The 23,516-nt window shown below is 53.3% G+C and overlaps 1 protein-coding gene across 3 annotated transcripts in view; it reads left to right on the top strand.

Annotated features, from left to right (window-relative positions):
• LOC101944104 (adhesion G protein-coupled receptor E3-like) overlaps positions 1-17,789 on the top strand; it is a 30,765-nt gene extending 12,976 nt beyond the window's left edge. Inside the window, exons 3-18 of one of the 3 annotated variants that reach the window (XM_065576114.1) lie at positions 314-469; positions 1,206-1,361; positions 4,851-5,006; positions 6,019-6,086; positions 8,811-8,915; positions 9,574-9,751; positions 10,290-10,409; positions 11,064-11,266; positions 11,928-12,152; positions 13,097-13,291; positions 13,831-14,066; positions 14,813-14,879; positions 15,654-15,745; positions 16,014-16,182; positions 16,299-16,406; positions 16,935-17,789. In XM_065576114.1, coding sequence (XP_065432186.1) covers positions 314-469; positions 1,206-1,361; positions 4,851-5,006; positions 6,019-6,086; positions 8,811-8,915; positions 9,574-9,751; positions 10,290-10,409; positions 11,064-11,266; positions 11,928-12,152; positions 13,097-13,291; positions 13,831-14,066; positions 14,813-14,879; positions 15,654-15,745; positions 16,014-16,182; positions 16,299-16,406; positions 16,935-16,940 — 2,240 coding nt within the window. In that variant the 3' untranslated portion in view covers positions 16,941-17,789. Of the gene's footprint in view, positions 1-313; positions 470-1,205; positions 1,362-4,850; positions 5,007-6,018; positions 6,087-8,810; positions 8,916-9,573; positions 9,752-10,289; positions 10,410-11,063; positions 11,267-11,927; positions 12,153-13,096; positions 13,292-13,803; positions 14,067-14,812; positions 14,880-15,653; positions 15,746-16,013; positions 16,183-16,298; positions 16,407-16,934 lie in introns of all 3 variants that reach the window. The other 2 variants (XM_065576115.1, XM_065576113.1) reach the window with 2 other exon arrangements.
• The last annotated feature ends 5,727 nt before the right edge of the window (positions 17,790-23,516 follow it).

Genomic DNA, 23,516 nt, shown 5'->3' on the forward strand with positions numbered 1-23,516 from the left:
TTCTGGCCGCCCCATTTTTTGATGTTTTTGTTGTTGTTGTTGTTGCTTGGGGCAGCCAAAAAGCCAGAGCCGGCCCTGTTCATTTGAAGCGACGCCCGGCTCTGCCCGTTCTGCCTGTCTGTGCCAGGGGCAACCCAGGTAGCCAAGGCCCCTGTGCAGCCGAGGGCAGCTTGTTGCCATGCGGTGGATGGCGTCGGAGCTGTTTGCCAGGCGCCCAAGGATGAAAATCAGCGAATGAGGCGTGTGAAAGGAGTCGATCCCAGTGGGGGTGGGGGTGGGGGGGAGCTGCTCTGCACTGGCTGACCCTGCCCAGCTGTTCCCGCCCCTGCAGGTACCACTGAGGACTGCAACAGCCATATGCTATGCCCAGCAAACGCCATGTGTATGAACAACACCCACTGCACCTGCCTGGATGGATACCAGTCACATGGGAATCGTTTCTTCACCGACACAACGGAGATCTGTGACGGTAACGGGGCTCCCACGTTGTCCAGGGTGGGCTGGGACAGAGCAGGGCATTAAGGGCCGGAGCAGCCAACTCCACTGACTCCAGGGCCTGTTGGGGGGGCTCAGCCTGGCTGGGGAATGAGGGGGGGCAGCAGCGCGGGTGAGCGCCGCCCTCCTGGGGATCGAACCGGGGCCTCCAGAGTGAGCAGCAGGAGCGGCTGCAGCAGGAGCCAGGAGCGTTGGGCTCTGTGAATGGGGCACAGGGTGGGGGGGCCCATCACACTGACCCGTCTGAACCCCAGCCTGGGCCCTAGTCAGCCACTGGGTGTCCTGGGGCAGACGGGCCCCACGGATCCCTGCCCAGAGGAGCAGATTGGGGCAGCCCTGGCTATACTTCCCCCCTCCAACCCACAGGGATCCAAGGAGGGAGGGGGCAGAGGCAAGGCAACTTGACATCCCCCCCAACACACAGGAGCCTGGAGCCCCAAGGGGACGTCTCCCAACCCACCCCCCATACATGGGGGATCTGGGTGTTTGTGGGGCCGAACCCCCCGTACCTGGGACAGGAGGCTCGGGGGGGCTGTTCACAACATTCCAGCAGCAGAAATGGGTAACTGAGAATCAGGCCCTTAATCAGGAACTGCTCAGGGCCCCAGTCACCTGGGTCCCGTCACCCAGCTCAGTACAGGGGTCTGGGGGGTGATACAGGGAACATCTCTCTGCCAGAACCGTACAGAGCGTCCCCTCTTGCATTACAGATATTAACGAGTGTCTGGGGCCGAGCCAGCCAGACTGCGGACACAACGCAAACTGCACCAACGTGGCTGGGAGTTACTACTGCCACTGCATCCATGGCTACGAGCCCAGCTCTAGGAGAGCCATCTTCAAGGATGCAAGTGAAAACACCTGCCAGGGTGAGCTCTCCCCTGGCCCCCACCTGCTGAGACCCCCCCCCCTCACAAACACAAATGCTCGTTCCAGGCCTGGTGCTGCACCGGGCCTGCTGCCATCTTTGGGAGTGTATCGAGGCTGTCAGCGAGGCTGTGATGAGACGTGACCCTCACCTGCTCCCGCAGAGCATGAGGCCGGGCTCACCCTGTACCCGGCGCTTGGACAGGGAATAAACCCTCGGGGTTAGAAACAGACCCACAGAGCAAACTCCTTGTGCTGCAGAGATGCGCTGGGGAGAGGGGACGGGACACTAGTGCCCTGCTGAGCCTGGGAAGTGGCCCCGGGAACGGCTCTCAGAATTGGGCTCAGGCATTCTTGACTTCACACACACACACACACCCCTCCCTTATTGCTTGAGCTTCCACCGGGGGGGAGGCAGCCATGCTCTGCTCTGGCCTCTAGGGCAGGGGGGGCCAACCTGAGCCTGAGAAGGAGCCAGAATTTACCAATGTACATTGCCAAAGAGCCACAGTAACACATCAGCAGCCCCCCATCAGTTCCCCCACCCCACTCCCAGAACCTTCCACCTACTGACAGCCCCATCCATCAGCACCTCCCCCTTCCTTCCCACAACTCCCAATCAGCTGTTTCGTGGCGTGCAGGAGACTGTGGGGTGGAGGGGGAGGAGTGAGGGCACTGCAGGCTGAGGGGGCGGGAAGGAGTGGAGTGGGGGCAGGGCCTGTGGCAGAGCCAGGGGTTGAGCAGTGAGCATCCCCAGCACATTGGAAAGTTGGCGCCTGTAGCTCCAGCCCCGGAGTCGGTGCCTGTACAAGGGGCCACATCTTAACTTCTGAAGAGCCACATGTGGCTACGGAAGCACAGGTTGGCCACCCCTGCTCTAGAGGTGCAGCTGCTAGTTCAAGGGACCCTCCCGCTACCCCAAGCTCCCTGCGTGGGCAGCGGTGTCAGGGGCCATGTGCTGTGACTGGCATTGCCAGCCCAGCCCCAGGCTTCCCTGAGGCACCCCGAGTTCCAGCAGTCTGGTGCGGGGACATGGGGTTGGCATTCGTCGGCTCCGTGTGCTGTCCCGGCTCTGGGCGGATCGCTGGCCCGGCAGCCCTCCATCAAAGTGCCCAGATAGCCCAAAGTCAGATCAGTGGCCAAGGCGCTCGGCCAGGTTTATCGCCAATGCAGCCCGGTGCCAGCGCCCATAGATGCCACAGGGACATGGCCACACGTCTGCCTCTGACAATGGACCCCGACAGTTACAGACTGAGACAAACCATCCGGGATAAACAACCTACATCCCAGCTTGCGTGTTTCACAACATTTCTTACCCCGCACTTGTGCCTTTCTCCTGCTGCTTCAGACAAAACATTCCCCACCCGTCAAACCATCTTATCGTGCACTAGGCAGGGGAATCTCGTGCTGGGATGTGGTTACACAGTCACTGTGTTTTGGCAATGCCGGCAATACCGGGGCCGAGTTCATGCACCAGATGGAGAACTTGCAGGAAGCTTCTGCTTGGTGACAGGGTGTGAATGGTGCCTGGGGGGGCCACACTGAGATTGCTCCATCAGGGCAAACTGCAGAGTGGGGCCGACAATCCCCCACTGGTTAGTTCTGAAACTTCGATTCACCAAACCAGCAACAAACCAGCTGCTCTGATACCGTGCGGCTCACCCAGAAGCCAGAAACACAGCTCCCGGCTCCTTTTCTAATATGGCTTCAAAGGCAGAATTTGGGTCATTTCACCTGCAAGTTGCTTAACCCTTTCTGGCTCAGTGTCCCACAGGGCCAGACTTTTGCTCAGAGCATCACTTCTGCTGACTTTGGTTCGGGCCTAGTACCAGGCCCCTGCTCCAGGCTCTCTCTGCTCCAGCTACATGTCGCTTCCCCAGGGCAGCGCTGGGAGGGGTATGTGCTGTGACTGGCATTGCCAGCCCAGCCCCAGGCTTCCCTGAGACACCCTGGCTTCCAGCGGCATGGCGCGGGGACACACGGGCTGGCCAGCTCCGCGTTGCTCCCCCAGGGCAGGGAGTTTGCCCAGGACACAGACCAAGAGGTCTCTCTGGGCTTGCAGTGCAGTGGATTGGGAGACCCCTTTGCACTGGTGAAGCTGGCACATGCACCAATGCCAGTCCCCTGGCAGGGGATACCCACATGCTGGTGTCTCCACCGGGGGACGCTGGAAGCTGCCACCTGCTAAATCGCTTTGTGCTGGTCCCTGTCTGTGCTCCCTGACCCCCCGAGTCAGCAAAGCACATGCTTAGCTCCAGCCCTGCCCAGCTACGCACTTAACTCGGCTCCAGTGGGTCTCAAGTGCATGGCTGAGCTCGTGACGACAATCCCAGGCACTAAAAAAAATCAGATTCGCTTAGAAAATCACGAGCTTTAGAAAGACCAATGAGCAAGGGGCAGAGTGTGGATTGGATTGAATTGAAAAGGGGCAAATTCAAAGCAGAAACAAGGAAATACTCCTCCACCCGGGGCAGCAGTAGCCTCTGGAACTCACTGCTACTGCGGCCTGGAGGCTGTGAATGTGTCGAGTTTTAAAGAGGGACTGGCTGTTTCTATGGGGAACGACAATGCCTGGAGCTGTGCTAGTTAATGGACAATAATTCTGGGAGGGAGGGAAAAGCTCCCACTTCAGGGCTTCAGCCGAACTCCGACTATTAGAAACCAAAACGAGACCTTCATGGGGACAGATTATCCTCTCGCTGCTGCTGCAGGTCACTTACAGCTTCCTCCATAGCACCTGTCTTAGACGGGATACCGGGGTAGATGGGCCTTGGGGCTGACCCAGGCTGGCAATGTCTGTGTGTTCCTCTGTGATTGGAACCTGAGGGGGATTTCTGCCAAGTCCCAGTGTTCCCACCCCTTGGGCAACTCAGCTTCAAACATGGACTCCTACATCTCCCCAAATCTTGGACCCATAGGGGCTTGGCCCATAGAGGCCACAGTGGCTGTTCTGGGGTCGGAAGGTCCCCTTCCCTCTGTTATGTTCACGGCACACAAACACAGTTAGAAACAAAGCATCACATCCTCTCGCTGGCGGGCTGCAGCTCAACACAGGGTTATTCTTAGAATCCAGAACATCAGCACACGAGGACCCCGAACAGAGAGAGACAAAGCAGGCTGCTCCTGAAGGCAAATGGGCACAACTAACCCCACTTGGCTCTAGGCTGGGCTCTTTGGCAGACACACTGTGGGAAACCCCAGATTATATGCTTGTCACCCGAGCTCCCTAGAAAGAGAGTCCAGGAAAGCCCCTTACAGAAGTAAAGTGAGAGCTTGTGATGCTAACACAGTTTTCAATACACCATATTCTCGAATGGCCGTTCCGCTGCCAGAGCCTAGTGTGGCCTGAGCATAGCTGAGAATCAGGCCTGTGATTGTTAAGTTCCCAGGGGCCTGGTCACCTGGGTCCCATCACCCAGCTCAGTACAGGTGGGTGATACAGGAATGTCTCCCTGCCAGGACTGTACATAACATCCCCTCTTGTTTTGCAGATATTGACGAGTGTCAGGGCCCGAGCCCGGCAGACTGCGGACCCCATGCAATATGCAACAACGTGGCTGGGAGTTACTACTGCACCTGCATCGATGGCTACGAGCCCAGCTCTGGGAAAACCAAATTCATGCACGCGAGTGGGGACACCTGCCAGGGTGAGCTCTCCCCTGGCCCCCACCTGCTGAGACCCCCACCCCACATGCTTATTGCCAGCAAGGGGCCGCACCAGGGCTGCTGCCAACTTTAGCAGTAGCCGGAGGCCATCAGCGAGGCTGTGATGAGACATGACATTTGCCTGCTCCCGCAGAGCATGGGGCCGGGCTCACCGCTGTGCCTGGCGCTTGGACAGGGAATTAACAGACCCACAGAGCAAACTCCTTGTGCTGCAGTGATGCACTAGGGAGAGGGGAGGGGACAGTCGCTGGCCCCAACACGCAGCATCTGGGCTGCTAGTGTCCCCCTGAGCCTGGGAAGGGGCCTCGTGTCTGGGCCATGGAAATAGCACAGTGCGCTCTGCCCCCTATGGGCACAGTTAGCCCCAGCCACGCTCCTGATCCTCCCCCTGTGGGTCCTGGGGGGCACAGACTAGTGCAATGCTGCGCACCCCTGCCTCGGCCCCTACATCAGGGGCTAGGAGCAGGGTGGGGGCAGGACCCCTACAGCAGCTCCACTCCAGCTGGTGTGGCCCCTTTTGCCGGGTGGGGGATTCTCGAGTGGCCGTTTGGCTGCCAGAGCAGCCTAGTGCCGCCTGAGGGTAGCTGAGAATCAGGCTCCATCCGGGTGGCGCTTACCTCGGGCGGCTCCCGGTTGGCAGTACAGCGGGGCTAAGGCACGTGTAAAGGTGGGGTCTCCCCAGCGGGCAGAGGCATCTGTACCCAGCAGGTCTCTGTGCAGAGTAGATGGAAACACATCAAGAAGTCTCAGAGACAGGAGCAGGAGGGACAGGCAAAGTGGAGTGTAAATGGAGGGGAGAGAGAGACAGAGTGAGACGGGGAGGAAGGGAGGGAGTTTTGTAGCAGCCACGTGTTAAACTATTGCCATTGTGGGACTGGCATGTGGACAGACAGCAGCCATCGGGCCTGGGAACAGAAGGGGATTTCCCCCCAGGCAGGAGTGAGTTGATATGAAAACCTGATATGAAAGCTCTAACGTCTGTTCCTCTCTAAGTCCCCAGCATTAACCCCAGCGTTGAGTTTGAGGGAATCAAAGAGACGTGCAGAAACTTCTCTCTGCAGGTACGTTCAACCCCCTCATTCATTTGTTGGGGATTTTGCCCTGTGTTTTTTACCACCAATATGGAAATTCCCAGACAAAAACCTTTCCTGTTGGTATTACAGTGACCCCTGTAAACCCCATCCAAGATTAGGGCAATGCTGTGTTTGTTCCTTTCATCGCTGGGACTCGATCCTCCTCATCCTTCTAGGCTGGTCCCATCTACATGTGATCAGCTGTTCAAGTCCTTCTCTATTCCAGTTTGCCTTGAAGCAGTTCCTCAGAAACTCCACAGCTTATCAAATCCTTTTGTATGACAGCCACCCATCTAGTCTGGGGTCTCCCAATCCTCTTATCTTCTGCGTCTATCTTTAGCACCTTGTTTCCTGTTTGTTCTTCTGACCTTCTTGTCACACACCCACACCATCTGAGCCTGGTTCCCTCAGCTTTTCTATCATTAGTCCTACTTTCACTCTTGCCCTAATTCCCTCATTTCAAACTTGTAACTCCAAGCATCCATCTTAACATTTTCACTTCCTCTGTCTTCAAAATAGGTCCTGGCTCTTCCTCAGTCCCTGGCTTTTGGAGCCATACAAAAGTGCAGGCCTAATGACTGTCTTCTAGATCTTACCGTTCTGTTTGACAGGCGTTCTCCTATCGCAGAGCACTCCCTCGCTTCTCTCCCTTTACTCCATGCTTTTCCCAATCTGCTTATAAGTTTTTTGTTGAGTTCATCATTTTCTTGTACTATCACAGAATTGTAGGAACAGAAGGGACCTCGAGAGGCCATCTAGTCCAGTTCCCTACACTCATGGCAGGACTAAGTATTATCTAGACCATCCCTGACAGGTGTTTGTCCAACCTGCTCTAAAAAATCTCCAATGATGGAGATTCCACAACCTCCCCAGGCAGTTTATTCCAGTTCTTAACTATCCTTGACAGGAAACTTTTCCTAATGCCCAATTTAAACTGCCCATTGCTTTTTATCCTATCCTCAGAGGTTCAGAAGAACAATTTTTCTCCCTCCTCCTAGTAACAACCACTCATGATTTTATATACAACTCTACCCCGATATAACGCAACCCGATATAACATGAATTTGGATATAACGCAGTAAAGCAGTGTTCCAGGGGGGCAGAGCTGCGTATTCCGGCGGATCAAAGCAAGCTTGATATCATGCAGTTTCACCTATAACGCAGTAAGATATTTTGGCTCCTGAGGACAACGTTATCTCGGGATAGAGCTGTACTTGAAAACTGTTATCACGTCCCCTCTCAGTCTTCTCTTTTCCAGACTAAACAAACCCAATTTTTTCAATCTTCCCTCATAGGTCATGTTTTTTAGACCATTAATCATTTTTGTTGCTCTTCTCTGGACTTTTTCCAATTTGTCTACATCTCTCCTGAAACGCGGTGCCCAGAACTGAACACAATACTCCAGTTGAGGTCTAATCAGTGCGGAGTAGAGCGGAAGAATGACTTCTCATATCTTACTTACAACACTCCTGCTAATACATCCCAGAATGAGATTTGCTTTTTTTGCAACAGCATTACACTGTTGACTCATATTTAGCTTGTGGTCCACTGTGACCCATAGATCCCTTTCCACAGTACTCCTTCCTAGGCATTCATTTCTCATTTTATATGTGTGCAAGTGATTGTTCCTTCCTAAATGGAGTACTTTGCATTTGTCCTTGTTGAATTTAATCCTATTTACTTCAGACCATTTCTCCAGTTTGTCCAGATCATTTTGAATTTTAATCCTATTCACCAAAGCACTTGCAACCCCTCCCAGCTTGGTATCATCCACAAACTTTATAAATGTCCTCTGTATGCGATTATCGAAATCACTGATGAAGATATTGAACAGACCCAGACCCAGCACTGATCCCTGTGGGATCCCATTCGATATCCCCTTCCAGCTTGACTGTGAACCACTGATAACTACTCTCTGGGGATGGTTTTCCACCTAGTTATGCACCCACCTTAGAGTGGCTCCATATAGGTTGTATTTCCCTAGTTTGTTTATGAGGTCATGTGAGACAGTGTCAAAAGCCTTACAAAAGTCAAGATATACCAGACCTACCACTTCTCCCCCATCCACAAGGCTTGTTACCCTGCCAAAGAAAGCTATCAGGTTGATTTGACAGGATTTGTTCTTGACAAATCCATGCTGACTGTTACTTATCACCTTATTATCTTCTAGGTGTTTGCAAATTGATATTGAACCTTCTAAAACTTCTGTAGCTTTGCTAGTGGCTGGTCCCAGACTTACACGCCCATTGTCTTCTTGCAGGAGAGCATTGAATCTACAGACCATATACTCTGATTTCTTCAGCTGGTTTTCATGCCGTTTCTTTCCAATATGCATCTCCATGTCTCTCTGCATCTTCCTTCACTTCCTCTTTCCTCTCCCCCCACGAGCACTACGTCATCGGCAAAAGGCATGTGCCGGGGGCCACTCTCTGGCTGCTTTCTGTCAATGCCTCCAGCACCGACGTGAACAAAAAGGGGCTTAGTCCCAAGCCTTGATGTAGTCCAACTATTACTGGAAACTGTTCCCTTTCGCCACATGAACCTCGCGCTGTGGCAACAGCACCATCGTACATGTCCTGGACACGTCTGATATAAAAGCTTTATTCATTCAATGAGGGGTGTCAGGATCAGGCCCCTGCATAAGGCAAACACCAATGTTGGTCGCCCTTCAGCGCCTGCAGAACTCACCCTCTGCCCTGGGTCTCTCTGCAGGGAAAGCGGAGCAGCAGAAGCAGCAGTCTTTGCTCTTTCTTTAATTCAACCTTAGAGATTTTGATGTCCACGTTCAAAGATGGGAGTGCGGCGTTATCACTGGAGGTGAGAGGCTCCTTCCCTTGAATGTGCCCTGCAGACTAGTGCCCTCCGTGTGCCCCAGACCCTGTGTGCTGCTGTGCTGGGTTAGGAGTCTATTCTTGGGGGAGGGCGACATGTAGATACTCTTCAGAAAAGATCTGTGCCCTCCACTGCTGTGGGGAGCAGGGGTGCACCGTCTAGTGGTGTTTGTCTGTGTCTGTGTGCACATGCCCTCTAGTGGTGTGAATGCACATTTGTGTTTGTCCACCCAAATACACCCTCTAGTGTTCAGAACTGTTGTTGTTCATCAGAGGTGCTATACTGCTAACAGTTAATGGGGATTCTCCTTCAGCTCATCTGTCAGTGACCTAAGTTTTTCAGGCAGCAGGATCTGGGCTCTATCCCTGCCCTGCCAGACATTTCTGAGCCGCTGCCGGATGCAGCATAGAGAAGCCGTGGGCCTGTGACAATGTTGTTCCCTGGCATCTGTAATGGAGGGATGGGGGAGTGAAGAAGAAAGGACAAAGGGTTCTACCCCAGTTGGCTTCAGGTCCCTCTGAGAGCACTGCAGCCTCCTCAACTGGGAGAGGCTGTGATGCCCGATGCCCCCTGGGAACACACGGGACGTGGCACCTAAATCCCGGACTCTTCGCTCCCAGGGCCTTTCCTTTCCTATCCCCAGAACGCAACTCTCCCTTTCAATGCCCTCCTGAACAGCACCTCCCTCTGGGATGGCGGAGACAAGGGGGACGTGGGGTCGGCCGTGACGGTCCTGCTGCAGAGCGTGGAATGGGCTGCGCTGGCCACTGCGCTCCGGTCTCCAGAGATAACCACACAGAACATGACGACAGAGTCTATGGGTGAGGGGGGACGTGTGGCTCTCGGTGCCACCTGCTGGCTGCCGTGAGATACGGGGTTACACACTGTGCCCCAAATCCACTGGAAGTTAGAGCCTATATACCATTGTGGATGTGAGCCTGTATTCAGTACAGACACAGAGCAGCACTGCCCCTGCCCCAGGAAATATAACCCAGCCCTGCCAGTGCCCCCAGGAGCAACAGCAATGCCTGAGAGGCCTTTAAATGTAATATTTGGCATTCCACCACTAGGGGCTGCCACACTGAGCCAGTCACCTCCCCCCACCCGCACTATTCCCCCTGCTGGGGACGCAGCATCCACAGGGAGACAGAGCCAACATGGGGAGAGGGGATATGGGGGGGTGATCAATGGAACTCGGGGGGGCTCCAAACTTCCCCCTCCCACAGTGCGAAGTGCCCTGAAGCCCCCCGGCTCCAAGTGGAGTGGGAGGGGGGTGGATCTGGCCCAGAATGGACAGATTCCCAGGGAAGGGGTTTCACAGCGAGGGGCTCTGTCATTCCTCACCCCCACCTCCCACAGCTATCCAGACGCGGCTCATCACAGGGAACTGCAGCCAGGACAGTGAGATCTTCATCTTGAGAGCTCACGAGGAGACGATGGACGTGCACTGTGATTCAATCCCCAGAACAGCGACACGAGGTACCATCTTGAGGGCTCAAACCACAGCACAGAGCAGTTCCCAGGCACCTAACCCCAGTCTGGGTTCCCACGTTCCTCCCTCCCTCCCCATGGATCCCCAGGCCGGGCCCTGGCCTCTGTCTCTAGCCCTGGAGTGCTCCTTGCTGGTTGAGCCAGTGGTTCTTGGACTGTGGCCATGGAGCTGACACCTTCGTTCCTGCCTGTCCCACAGCTTGAGCCCCGAGCAGTGAGGAGTTGGGGGCAGAGGGGAGACGGCTCATGAAAGGGTCTCTGGTATGAAGTGGGCCCAGAGAATGGAAAGGGCAGGAACGCCCTAGTCTAGCTAGACCCCCAAATGGAGATGTGGGGACCAGGGTAACGTATACCACAGCTGCCTTATTCAGGGGCCCGAATCCTCCAGCACCAGGGGAAGCTCATCCCTGGCCAGCCCCTCTCCTGGTCTCGCTGAGAAAAACTGAATCTTCGTCTCTGCATCCTGCAGCCGGACGCGTTCCTGGGGGCTCCGAGGTAGGAGGTAGCACAGTCCAGTGGTTAAACCTTAAGAGTTGTGGCCAGGATCTGCCACAGACTCACTGTGACCCCTGGGCCCCCGGCCGGCTCCTTCTTTGCCATAGCGTCCCCAGCTCCCTAACGAGGGATCATCTCCTCTCCCAGCATGTTTGGGGGCTGCTGCTTTTATTTCCTACTCCAACCTGGACTCCATCATCAATGCGAGACGTCTCAGCGAGGGAAATCTACCGGCTGGAGGGAAGCTGGAGAAGAGTCATCTCAACTCCAGGGTGGTGAGTGGGGCCGTCGGAGACGGGAGACCCATTCACCTCTCCAGACCCGCAAACTTCACCCTGCGCCACAGACAGGTGAGTGAACGAAGAGCCTTTCCTTTTGCTCCATATCTGGGGCTCCAGAGGGGTCTATAGAAGGCACCATCTTCTGCCGGGCATTTGGACCGTGCTGCCTTTCTGGCTCCTGATGGTCCTGAGAAGAGGAGGCCTCCTTATTCCTGACGCGTTGGGGCTGTCTTATTGGAAGAGGTTACCGGGGGTCACACCACGACACATGGCTGTGCAAAGTGATCTAGGGTAACAGCTTTGCCTAGCTCACCCCTGAGCCGGAATAACTGGAAAGCCGCTTTCTGTAGAGATGGTGGTTCAGGGAATCAGCATGAAACACTTTGATACGGTAATGAAGTGGTTAGGGTGCATATGTGTATATGTGCACACAGCACTTCCCCCTGCTGGATGCAGTCAGAACTGCTCAGCCATGTGCCACGTTCCTTATAGTGCTAACAGCTAGCAAGGATTTATTTCCCTTTCGCTCCAATAGCAGGGCCTGTGATTTTGGAGCAGCAGGATCTGCGTTCTCTCTCTACTTTCACCGGGATGGCCCCAGTGGGCACTGGGGGCTGCGTGGGGAGAGCCGTGGAGCTGTAGGTGGCCTTGGGTTTGCTATAGACATGTGATAACAGAAATGACGTTCCGTGATCCCACGAGGATGAGGATGATTCTGTTGTATTTCCAGGCCAAAAAAGAGGAGGAAGAGGCTCTCTGCGTCTACTGGAAAGTAGTGGCCGAGAGCGGCAGCTGGTCTCCGGACGGCTGCACCACCGTGCAAACGAACAGCACTCACACCACCTGCAGCTGTGACCATCTCTCCAGCTTGGCCGTCCTAATGGCTCCCACCACAGTGGCGGTATCTCACCGTGAGACTCGGGTCACAGGGCTGGACCCTGAGCTCCGCACTCAGGCATGGGCAAAGCTCTCCCTGGAGCGACTGGAGTCTTTGTTGGGGAAAAGGCTGAGTAGGAACCGAGGGTGCTGGGCTGGGGTCACTGGTGATTCTCCCTTTGCTGTTGTCAGGGTTCCTTCCCCACTCTTGAACTCTAGGGTACAGATGTGGGGACCCGCATGAAAGCCCCCTAAGCTTATTTCTACCAGCTTAGGTTAAAATCTGGTACACTGCCACCACCAAGTGATTTAACAAGAAACAGGGAAAGGACACTTGGAGTTCCTCTTCCCCCCAAATATCCCCCCAAGCCCTTACACCCCCTTTCCTGCAGAGGCTTGAGAATAATAAATTAACCAATTTGTTACAAAGTGATCAAAGACCCAAACCCCTGGGTCTTTGGACAATGGAAAAATCAGTCAGGTTCTTAAAAGGAGGGTTTTATTAAAAAGAAAAGGGAAAAAATCATCTCTGTAAAATTAGGATGGAAAATAACTTTACAGGGTAATCAGATTCAAAGAGCCCAGAGGAACCCCCTCTAGCCTTAGTTTCAAAGTTACAACAAAACAGAGATATACATCCCTCTAGCAAAGGGAACATTCACAAGTTGAGAAAACAAAGATAAACTAATACTACTTGCCTGGCTGTTACTTGCAAGTTTGAAATATGAGAGACTTGTTCAGAAGGATATGGAGAACATGGATTGATGTCTGGTCCCTATAAGTTCCAAGAGCGAACACACCGAAACCAAAGAGCACAAACAAAAGCCTCCCCTACCCCTCAAGATTTGAAAGTATCTTGTCCCCTTCTTGGTCCTTTGGGTCAGGTGTCAGCCAGGTTATCTGAGCTTCTTAACCCTTTACAGGTAAAAGGATTTTGCTGTCTCTGGCCAGGAGGGATTTTATAGTATTGTACACAGGAGGGCTGTTACCCTTCCCTTTATAGTTACGACCGTTGTGTTACAGGAGATTGACCCACTGACCATCATCACCTACGTGGGACTGACCCTCTCCCTGCTGTGCCTCTTCCTCGCCATCCTCACCTTCCTCCTGTGCCGCTCCATCCGCAACGTCAGCACCTCCCTCCACCTGCAGCTCTGCCTCTGCCTCTTCCTGGCCGACCTGCTCTTCCTCACCGCTGTGACCCGCACCGGCAGTCGGGTACGTCCTGATTCTCCCCTGCTCTGTTCCTCCATTAGCAGCAGGGCTGGGTTGTGTGGCTTTGAACCCCTTTGTTATCCCTGGATTCTGGACTCTGCCGGACACAGGGGGGATTCCTGGGGGGATGTTTGCACCCCATTATGTCCCTTCACACTGCGCAGAGTGGTCTGAGTGTCCACATCCCCAGGAATTTGGCCAGTTCTATCCCTATGTCAGTCTCCCTGTGCCTCGATTCCTCCTCTACATGACTTGCCCATGGTGACCCAGGGACTCTGTGGCAAGGCAGTGAACAGAACCTGGATTCCCTGAGCCCTGTTCCCCTGTTGTAACCAATAATCTCTGCTCCCTTCCTGGATCAGCAATGTGTACCCACAGGACCCTCCATAGACCGAGGAACCTGCCGTCTCTGGGTCACAGGGTGCTATAACTGGAGAGCTCTGCTAACTAGAATCCCAGTGTGACCCCCCCCGGCAGGTCTCCCCCATACTCAGCATTTCCCTTCCCCACCGCAGTGTCCCTGGGCTCTCTGTCTCCCCCAGGTGGTGTGTGCTGTCATTGCTGGCCTCCTACACTACCTCTTCCTGGCCTGCTTCAGCTGGATGTTCCTGGAGGGGCTGCACCTCTTCCTCACCGTCAGAAACCTGAAGGTCGTGAATTACACCAGCGCCAGCCGGTTCAAGAAGAGATTCATGTACCCGTTCGGCTACGGATTCCCAGCCCTGGTGGTGGCTATTTCTGCAGCGGTGAATGCTGACGGCTACGGAACGTCCAAACAGTACGTGCAGCGCCCATCCCCAAGGGGAGCTGGGATGTGGCTTCCATGCGCTTGTCCGGCTCACCCCAGGTCTGACTTGAACCTAGATTTCCCTGCTCACCCTGCCTGGGAGCTGAATGTCCCCCTGGGACCCTTCCCATCCCCAGGGACACTAAGCTGCCCCGAGCGCTGTAGTTGAGTTGCCCACCTGTCAGACATCTACACACCTCACTCCACTGATGATGCAGAAGAACAAGCCAGAAAGATCCCAGCTTGACTCCCAGCTCCCAGGCTGGGTTTGTGGGGCTGGTGGGTAGGAAACAAATGCACCTTCTTCCTGTGTGCAAATCCCTGAGGATCCCCTCTCTAAAGTGAGGGACTCACTAAAACAGGGCGTGGCGTGTTCTAGACACCCCAGGCCAGATCCTCAGCTGGTGTAAATCAGGGCAGATCCACTTCCTTCAGTGCAGCGAGGCCAATGTCCATCCGCTGCATGTCTGGCCCTCCAGCAATACTGAGCGCATCCACCAGAAAGGGTCATTTGAGGAGGTGGAAGAGGAAGTGGTGGCTGAAAGCAGGAGATGCTGAGGTAGATGGGGAGGGCTCTTTGCCTGCTGCCTGCAAGAGAGTTGGCCATGTCACAGGCAGGCTGAGATCCATCTCGCTTTTGAGAGCCAGCTGCCCTGTGAACCCCCCTCTCTGCCCCCAGGGCTGAAAAAGGGCAGTAATCCCATTAACGTCACCGTCTTCTTCCTCCCTCCCGCTAGCTGCTGGCTCAGCCTGGACAAAGGCTTTCGTTGGAGCTTCCTGGGTCCAGTCTGTGCCATAATCCTGGTGGGTACCTCCCAGAACCACAGGGCCCCATTCTCCTCTCACCTCTGCGACCCCATTGATTTCAGTGAAGCAGGGAGGAGAACGTGGCCCATAAAACACAAGGAAAGACCCAGTTAGGTCCCACCTGGCTCATCTTCAGTGGTCAGTCCTGGGATTAGTCTCTGTGCTGTATCCCCAGGCCTACAGCCTTTACTTGGGCACAGCTTCCATGGACGTCAGTAGGAGTTTTTACAAGTGAAGTCAGCAAGTGTTTGGTCTAGTCTAGTTACTGACCCAAGGAACGAGGAAGGGAGAGGGCTGCACTCTGCAGTGTTTTTTGTAGGGAGGGAAACAAATGTCCCTACATATTCCTCCCTACCTCCTGGGGAAGTTTCGGGGGTGCGGAGATTTGTTACAGCCTGAAAGTGGCAGGAAGTATTCTAGAGGCAGGAGCTGGTATCTCTGAGCCAGATCCTGCTCTCAGTTACACCAGTGTAAACCCAAAATAACTCCTGACTCCACTGGAGAGGCTCCATATTTAACTCTGAGCAGCATCTGGCCTCTGTGATCCCATTGATCCATCTCAGCCCTGGCTGTGCTGTCAGCTCCACGCATGGGGAGGGACCGAGAGCTGCCAGGGGATATTACAGGAGAGGGGATGATTCCCACTGGAAATGAGCAGTCCCCGGTTCTGCAGTGTTCGGCTCGGTCCCCTGGGATCGTTCTCTGCCTCAGCTGGAGTCATCAGCCCCGGATGGGATGTTTTACAGGAAATATTTCCCACTCTTCCCACAGATAAATATAACGTTCTTTGCCCTGACTCTGTGGATCCTGAGAAACAGACTCTCCTCCCTCAATGCAGATGTGTCCACCCTCAGAGACCACAGGTGAGAAGGCAACAAAACAGTCTTGGAGGGTCAGATACCTTGGTTTGGAGGGTCTTTGGCACCGGGAGGGTGTGAGGGATTGCAGGAGGGGAACAGCAGATCTAGGATCCATGGGAACGAATTCCCAGTGTGTTCGCATTGACAGTAACCCTGTCCCACACAGGAAAGCCAGGGATGGTAGCTCCACTCCACTCTACCCAGACCCTCCTGACTCAATTGCTCTCCATAGGGTTATTGTAACGGGATCTCTCCATCTGCCTTTATCCAGGTTACTGACCTTTAAAGCCATCGCCCAGCTCTTCATTCTGGGCTGCACATGGAGCCTTGGTCTCCTCCAAGTCGGCCCAGCAGCCACGGTCATGGCGTATTTATTCACCATCGTCAACAGCCTGCAGGGAGCCTTCATCTTCCTGGTGCACTGTCTCCTCAATCGCCAGGTAATGCCCCCGGCCCATATGTGCCCACCCAGCACCTTCACCAGCCTCGCGGTGGCCATGTCTGATCTTCTCAGAGTTAGTTAAATAGTGCAGTGACAATGTCCTTCATTCTCCAGGTGAGAGAGGAGTACAGGAGATGGATCAAGGGATTCCGAACGTCCAGCACGAAATCTCAGACATCCGATCTATCCATGTCTGCTGTCCCCACCACCAGCACCAAGACGGTAAGAGGTTCTCTGCTCTGTTCCAATACCTGCCTGTGACACAGTCATCTCTAGCTGGGTCTCATCACTGCTGTAAAGGTGCTTTGCCCCCCGAATGACTCAGGATTGGTTATGATCCAGCTGGGAACTTCACTGCAAGTGTTAGTGAGAGTCGGTCACTATCGAGGAGTATCCTAGATGTCTTAGGCAGCAGAACAGAATGTCCTGTCCTGGCACCTCCGCGTTCCCTTCCCTTGGCTCTCCTGGGAGCTCCAGGGGTCACTCACTGTGGGCTAGGCAGGCATTGGCTCTTGCAGTGTAATGAACTGAATAGATCAGATTGTCCCCTGGGATTGACACCTTGTCAGTGCAGACAGATCATCCCCAATGAGCAGTCAGCACCGTGAAGAATTTCCCTTGGCTCCATTATCCCTATGGGTCAGGATCCAGGGGCTTTGTGTGTTGCCTCACAGAGACAACCCACCAGTTTGCACATTACACTCTCAGTGGCCTTGGAACCTATTGTCATTTTTCTGCTTTTCTTGCCAGGAGTAACCCTTCTGCCAGGCGGAGTCGGCAGCCACCAGGGCCGGGTTCAATACCTAGGGGTTCCAATACAAAACAGAACCGGCTGGAGCCCCTGTGACGTTGCACTCCATATGCCTTATGGAAATATGCTTATGAATATGATATAACTGGAATATGCTTTATGCTAAATACCCCTTGTATGGTGTCTTTAGAAAGCTTGTAATCTACTAAGTGTGTTCATCCTATTTGTTTCCATGTATTATTTTTTATATCTGGAGTTAGGAGAATAAGCTATAAACCTGTATCACTGATGAAAAACATATTAAGTGGAGGCCATTAAGGATGCTCCAGAAACAATCAGTTGTAAATGGCCTTAGTTACCTGAAAGCCTCCCTGTGTACGTGTGGGCCAGCCCATGGGGAATGGAGACTGGGGGGCTTACAGTGACTTGTGACCATTCACCTGATAATGAAATCCATCTTAAACCTGGTACTTTTCCATTTAGAAGGAGGGGTGAGGACCCAGAGACACAAAAGATTCCCAACTTGTTGCAAAGCTATAAAAGGGCGTGGAGCAGGACAAAGGGCTGCCAGTCATGAGAAAACCCCTGCTTACCACCTGAGATGTCTGCTGGATCTAACAAAGATTGTACCGGGGAAAGGATTGGGCCCAGACTAGGAAGGAGTCTAGTCTATGAAAGAAGGTTATTGGAACATCTTTGAGGGTGAGATTTTACCTGTAATCAGTTTCTTAATGTATTAGGCTTAGACTTGCGTGTTTAGTTTTATTTTGCTTCATGACTTACTTTGTTCTGGCTGTTATTACGTGAAACCACTTAAATACTACTCTTTATGATTAATAAAATCACTTCTATTTATTAATAAACACAGAGTAAGTGATTAATACCTGGGAGGAGCAAACAGCTGTGCATATCTCTCTATCAATGATAGAGAGGGCGAACAATTTACAAATTTATCCTGTATAAGCTTTATACAGAGTAAAACGGATGTATTTGGGGTTTGCATCCCCTTTGGAGATGGGTGCTGGAGACAGGTAACCTGCTGAACTGTTTTTAGTTGAAGTCTGCAGCTTTGGGGGCATGGCCCAGACCCTGGGTCTGTGTTGCAACAGGCTAGCGTGTCTCTCCCAACAAGGCAGGGATCTGGAGACCCAAGCTGCAGGGAAAGCAGGCCCAGAGGTAATTTCAGCACATCAGGTGACAGTCCCAAGGGGATCTCTGTGACCGAACCCGTCACACCCCCACTCAGTAATGTGGGATAACTTCAGACCACCCCAGGCGCCTCTAAGGGGCAATACATTCTCTGCCACAAGCACTGATTCAGTGTATAACAAAGAGAACTTTTAATGGAAAGGCGAAAGGAACCTGGCAGTAATCTGGGAAACCCCACAGCCACGATTTGAAAGCTTGTGACCATGAGTAAGGTGAAAATATTTTTAGTAAAAATCATGGACAGGTCGCAGGCAATAAACAAAAATTCACGGAAGCCTATGACCTGTCCTGACTTTCAGTAAAAATATACTGACAAAATGAGGAGGCAGGTTCAGCTCAGCACCCACTGCTGCTGGAGCTCTGGGGTCCCCCACAGCCGCTGCGGTTAGTGGGAGCTTCGAAGTCTCCCATTCCCCATGGCAGCTGAGCAGTCGTAGGGGGTCCCACCGGCTGCAGCAGCAGGGAGCTCTAGTTCCCGGTCACCTGCGGGAAGTGGGAGGTCTAGGGTCCCCCACTGCCCATGGGGGACTGGGCTGCTGCAGGGTCCCCTTAACCCCCGAAGCGGCTGAGAGCTCGGGAGGGGTCCCCTCACTTCCCACCATGGCTGGTCAAGCGAAGAGGGTCCCCCGCCACCTGCCACAGGGGACGCTTGGTGGTGGGGAAGGCCTTCCCCATCCACGCCGCCACACCCCAAGCCGCCCCCTTCCACAGCATCAAGAAGATTGGCATCGCGGCCGAGCCCCTCGGGGAGGAGACGGGAGCAGGCAGCGGGGCCTCACCAGGTAGGGCCCAGCGCAGGCGTCTGGGGTGGGGGTGCGCTGTGGCCATCCTCCCCCATTAGGTTAGGGAGCTCCCCACCACCTGGTCAGTTCTGGGGTGGGAATGATTTGGGCGCAGAGCTAATTGGAGGGGAAAAGCCTCATGTCCAGGACCTCCATGACATAATTGTAGCTTTAGCCATGAGCAAACTCCTACCCCAGAATATATTGGGCAGTGTCCTTTGCTTCAGTTTCTCCTCTTGCAGTGTGAAAGTCCCACAAATTATCCTTTAACCTGCCTTTGCCCTTTCCCTCACCTGCACCCCACCCACAGCTGCTGTCCTTGGTCAGAGAAGTCCCAGAGTTCAGAGCGTTCATGTGAGAGGGGTGGGAGGTGGGGAGATGGCATTGAGAAATGCCTCGGCTGCTGCTGCTACCATCATGTATACAACAGAGGTCTGGTCTGACCTACAGACCTCTATTGGTATAACTACGTCGCTCAGAGGGGCGAAAAATCCACACACCTCTGTCCCCTATGCGACGTAGTTATACCAACCTGTCTCCCTGTGTAGACAATGCTGTGTGGTCAGGAGAGCTTCTCCATTTGACCCAGCTACCGCCTCGCAGGGAGTTGGATTAGCTACACTCATGGGAGAAGCTCTCTCCTGTCAGCTTAGAGCATCTCCATTAAAGCGCCACAGCTGCACAGTTGCCTCGGTGAAGCTGTGCCGATGCCGCGTGTTAAGCATAGACGTGCCCTAAGGCTCAGCGGCTAGACCTGGTTCTCAGTGATTTCAGCTCCAGCGATCGCTTAACAAAACAAAGACTCTCCAGTGTGTCTAATGAGCTCTGCCTTTACACAGTGGCGAGGGAGAGGGTCAAATGGTGTCTAGGACTCTTTAGGCAGAGCCCACACCCCCGGATACAGACACCTATCCAGACCCTTTTCTCTCTCACTCTGATGGGGATTTGGCATCCCCACCCCCCTGCGTAGCGAGTGAGCGTCAATCAGGGCAGGCTACGCACAGTTCTGCTGCCCTTTCCTCACACAGTCAGGGTGACAACATGCCATTCCCCTGCACTCCCCACTAAACTGATTTGTAACCCAATAACTGCCAAAAGGGATCACTTTGTCAAAGCAGTTCCCTCTGCTGAGTTCCTAGGCACAGTAGGGTGCTTAGGCAAACACAGTCTGTTCCTGGAGTCTGTTCCCCCAGCTCATCACTCCACGTCAGAGGGGAGCTCAGTCCAACCCCACTTCAAGAGAAATGAGGAACGTGGAGGGAAAGTGGAGCCTTGCATGTCTGAAACACCTCCCTGCTCCCGCCCAGCTCCAGACACTGCAGCCTTGGCATGGGAGAGGAAGCTGCTGGTACATTACAAACAGCTGATTGCTGCTCCTCGAGGTGGGGGAAAGGAGCAGGCTCTGTCTTTCCTGGGTGTGGGAACCCTGTTAGAACCACCCCCAGCAGCTGGAATATTCCACAGAAAAATCAGGCGTAACCCCATTGAATTCAGTAGAGTTACTCCTGCCTTGCACCCGGGTAAATGAGAGCAGTAGCTGGCCCACCTCAGCACCACACTGGTGTCCCGCAGCTCTGACTCATCTCCCAAAGCCCTGGGAAGTGGCCAGTCTCGAATCTTAAGGGTGGATTCTCAGGGGAAGTGTAGCGATGCGCAGACTCACCCAGCGGCGCCTCCTGCTGGCTGTCTCTGGGAATTAGCTCTCCACCCGTCAGAGCACCCTCTGCAAGCCAGTGGGTCTGTTTGGGGCATGGCCACAGCTGAGGTTGTTTCCACAATCAGCCCAGCTTTCCCCCCACAGTCCTCTCCCAGGGAAACCACCCCGCTACAGGAAGGAATAACTGGCGTCCTGGTCTGGAACCCAGAGGGAGATCGTCCTTAGGACATTACAAGACCTTGTGGTTGAGGAGATACAAAGAGCCTTTCACCTCCAAAGCAGCAGCTGACCCCTTGTTGAGGAGAGGGGCCAGATCAGCCAGTGTTGGACCTGCACCCTAAGACCACCTACTTCTTCTGTAGCTCATTTCCTCAGAAGGTCTCAATGTCCTTTACAAAGGAGGCCATTATCAGTATCCCCATGTTACATAAGATTCCTGGGAAGCAAGTGGCAAGTTTTGGAATTGAAGGGCCGGGAAGCGCAGTCCCTGGGGATTGTTAGATAGTGTTGGCAGATTCTCCACACCCGAGTCTGGTGACATGGAGCTGAGCTGCATCCACACTACAAAGTGTTTGGGCTCTGACTTGCATCACAGTGGGACTTCGGCTCTGACCCCATCCCCTAGCAGGCTCTGCAAGCCTGAGTCAAACTAACTTCCGTGTGGACAGAAGTGGGGCTTGGTCTTAAGCCAGAGTCAGAGCTCCGGCTTAGTATGCTGTGTAGACATACCACTGGGGTGTACCCTCCGGCAGGGCCATATTTCCAAAGAGGCATAGTAGGCACATGTCTAGGGGCACTGGACATTCTAGGGGCACTTTACCTCTCTAAAACTGTGTTCAACACAAAGGTCAGTTGGAGGCGGGGGGGGGGGGGGGGGGTGCCGATGAATTGAAATTTATACTTCATGTCCTGCCAAACAAATCAACTAAATTTTTATTGATGACACTCTTTGCAGTAAACCATATGGAAAAAATTCCAATTACATTTGTCCCTTGTTATGTATAACTTATTTTGTGTCTTTCCCTTTCTGATTTTGTCCTTACATGTATATGCTATTCTTTTGTACTTCTCCTTAGTAATTCCACATTTTGAATGATTTCTTTTTGATTTTCAGGTCATTAAAAAACTTCTGATGGAGCCATATTGGCCTCTTACTATTCTTCCTGTCTTTCCTTTGCATTTTATCTTTACTCAGAGACTTTCAGCTGGTCTGCTTCTCACCTCCTTCTGGACTCAGAACAAGTGTACAATGCAATACTTCCTCTCTTTTTTTCCGGCCTGTCCTTCCTGAACAAGCTATAGGCCTCTATGCCAATATTCCAGTCATGAGATTTAGCCCAGCACGTATCTGTGATGCCAGTTAAGCTCAGTTATGACTTATGTACTAAAACTCCCAGTTCTTACTGTTTATTCCCCATTATTATCACTCCTTGCATTTGTGTATAGACATCTAAGATGTTAAGCAGATGCCCCTGGATTTCCCTCTTGTTTCTCCTATAATTCGACTGCAATTTTCCACATCTACTTCTCCTCAAATATCTAGTCCTCTATAAGGTCACTTTTTTTACCTGGTGGCTTTTTTCACCTGCCCCCTCTGAACTTAGTTTTAAGCTCTTCTCATAAGGTTGGTGAGTCAGTGCATGAAGATGTTCTTCTCCTTCTTGGTCAGACGGACCTCATCTCTTCCAAGCAAACCTCCTTCCTGCAATAGCAGCCCCTGGTAGAGGAAGTCAAACCCTCCCATTGACCCATCTTCATAACCCTTTTATGTGGACATGCCTACCATTGAGTGTGTATTGAGCAGAAAGAACACTCAGTGCAGGAGACCAGGAGACTTAACTGCAGATGTCAAGTTCACATACTTCCATTTTCAGTGACTAATCTCTTGAGCCAGTGGGGATGGCCACGGTACAAAAGTATTTCTGTAGATCAGCATGTGATTATTTGTATTGCAGTACAGCCTTATAGTCCCAGTCACAGACCAGGATCCCATTGCGCTAGGACCTGTACAAACATGGAACAAGATGGTCCTTAACTGTCATTAACTAACACATATTAACAGCACAACAAACAGACAAGAGGATAATAAAGCAAGCAAAAAAGCCCCCTTTGGCCAGGTACCAGCATATAACTAATAGAATGCTATATATTTAGGGAATGTAAAGGCAGTTCACAGTCTGTCCCTCACGCTCCCAGGTCTCCTGCCCAGGCCCTAGTTGTGCTGCAGGGATGCTGCGGGTCGGACACTTGCTCTGGTGGTGGCCACACGTCCTCTGGCTCTAGGTGGCAGGACCCTTCTTCCCAGGGTCAGTCCCCCGTCAGGGTTATGATCCCCCTCCACGTCTGGCCTGCAAGGCCTCTTGGCTGGGGGCATCTCCCTGCGCTGCACCCGCTGTCCAGGTTCCCCCCTCGCTCCCCACAGTGCTCACTGCTCCAGCCCCAGCACTGATGCTGTTCTGCCTCCAGCTCCCTGGGCTGCTTTTCTGGTTCACTCTGTCTCTGGCCAGTGCAGCTCTGCTCCCCAGCTCAGCTCAGGCTTCTGCTCTCTCCTTAGCTCAGCCCCGCTCTGGTCCAGGCAATTTCAGCTCACATGGAAAGGACCCCCCCCGGCCTCCTGACTCCCTCATTAGCCTGCCCTGCCTTGTCAATCAGGCTGACCTGGAGCACTGGCCTCTCCCCATTGCCCCTGGGGACTGTCAGTCTCAGGGTCCTGATTTCCCATCGAGCCTTCCCCTTTCTTTTGGTACTGGGAGCTAGCCAAGCAACAAGGGCACACTGCTGACTCATATTCAGCTTCTCGTCCACTGTAATCCCCAGGTCCTTTTCTGCAGAACTGCTGCTTAGCCAGTCAGTCCCCAGCCTGTAGCAGTGCATGGGATTCTTCTGTCCTAAGTGCAGGACTCCTAAGTGATTTCCTAGGCACCGAGTGTGAG

This window comes from Chrysemys picta, chromosome 22 (genome assembly GCF_011386835.1).
Source record: "Chrysemys picta bellii isolate R12L10 chromosome 22, ASM1138683v2, whole genome shotgun sequence".
Taxonomy (NCBI): Eukaryota; Metazoa; Chordata; order Testudines; family Emydidae; genus Chrysemys; species Chrysemys picta.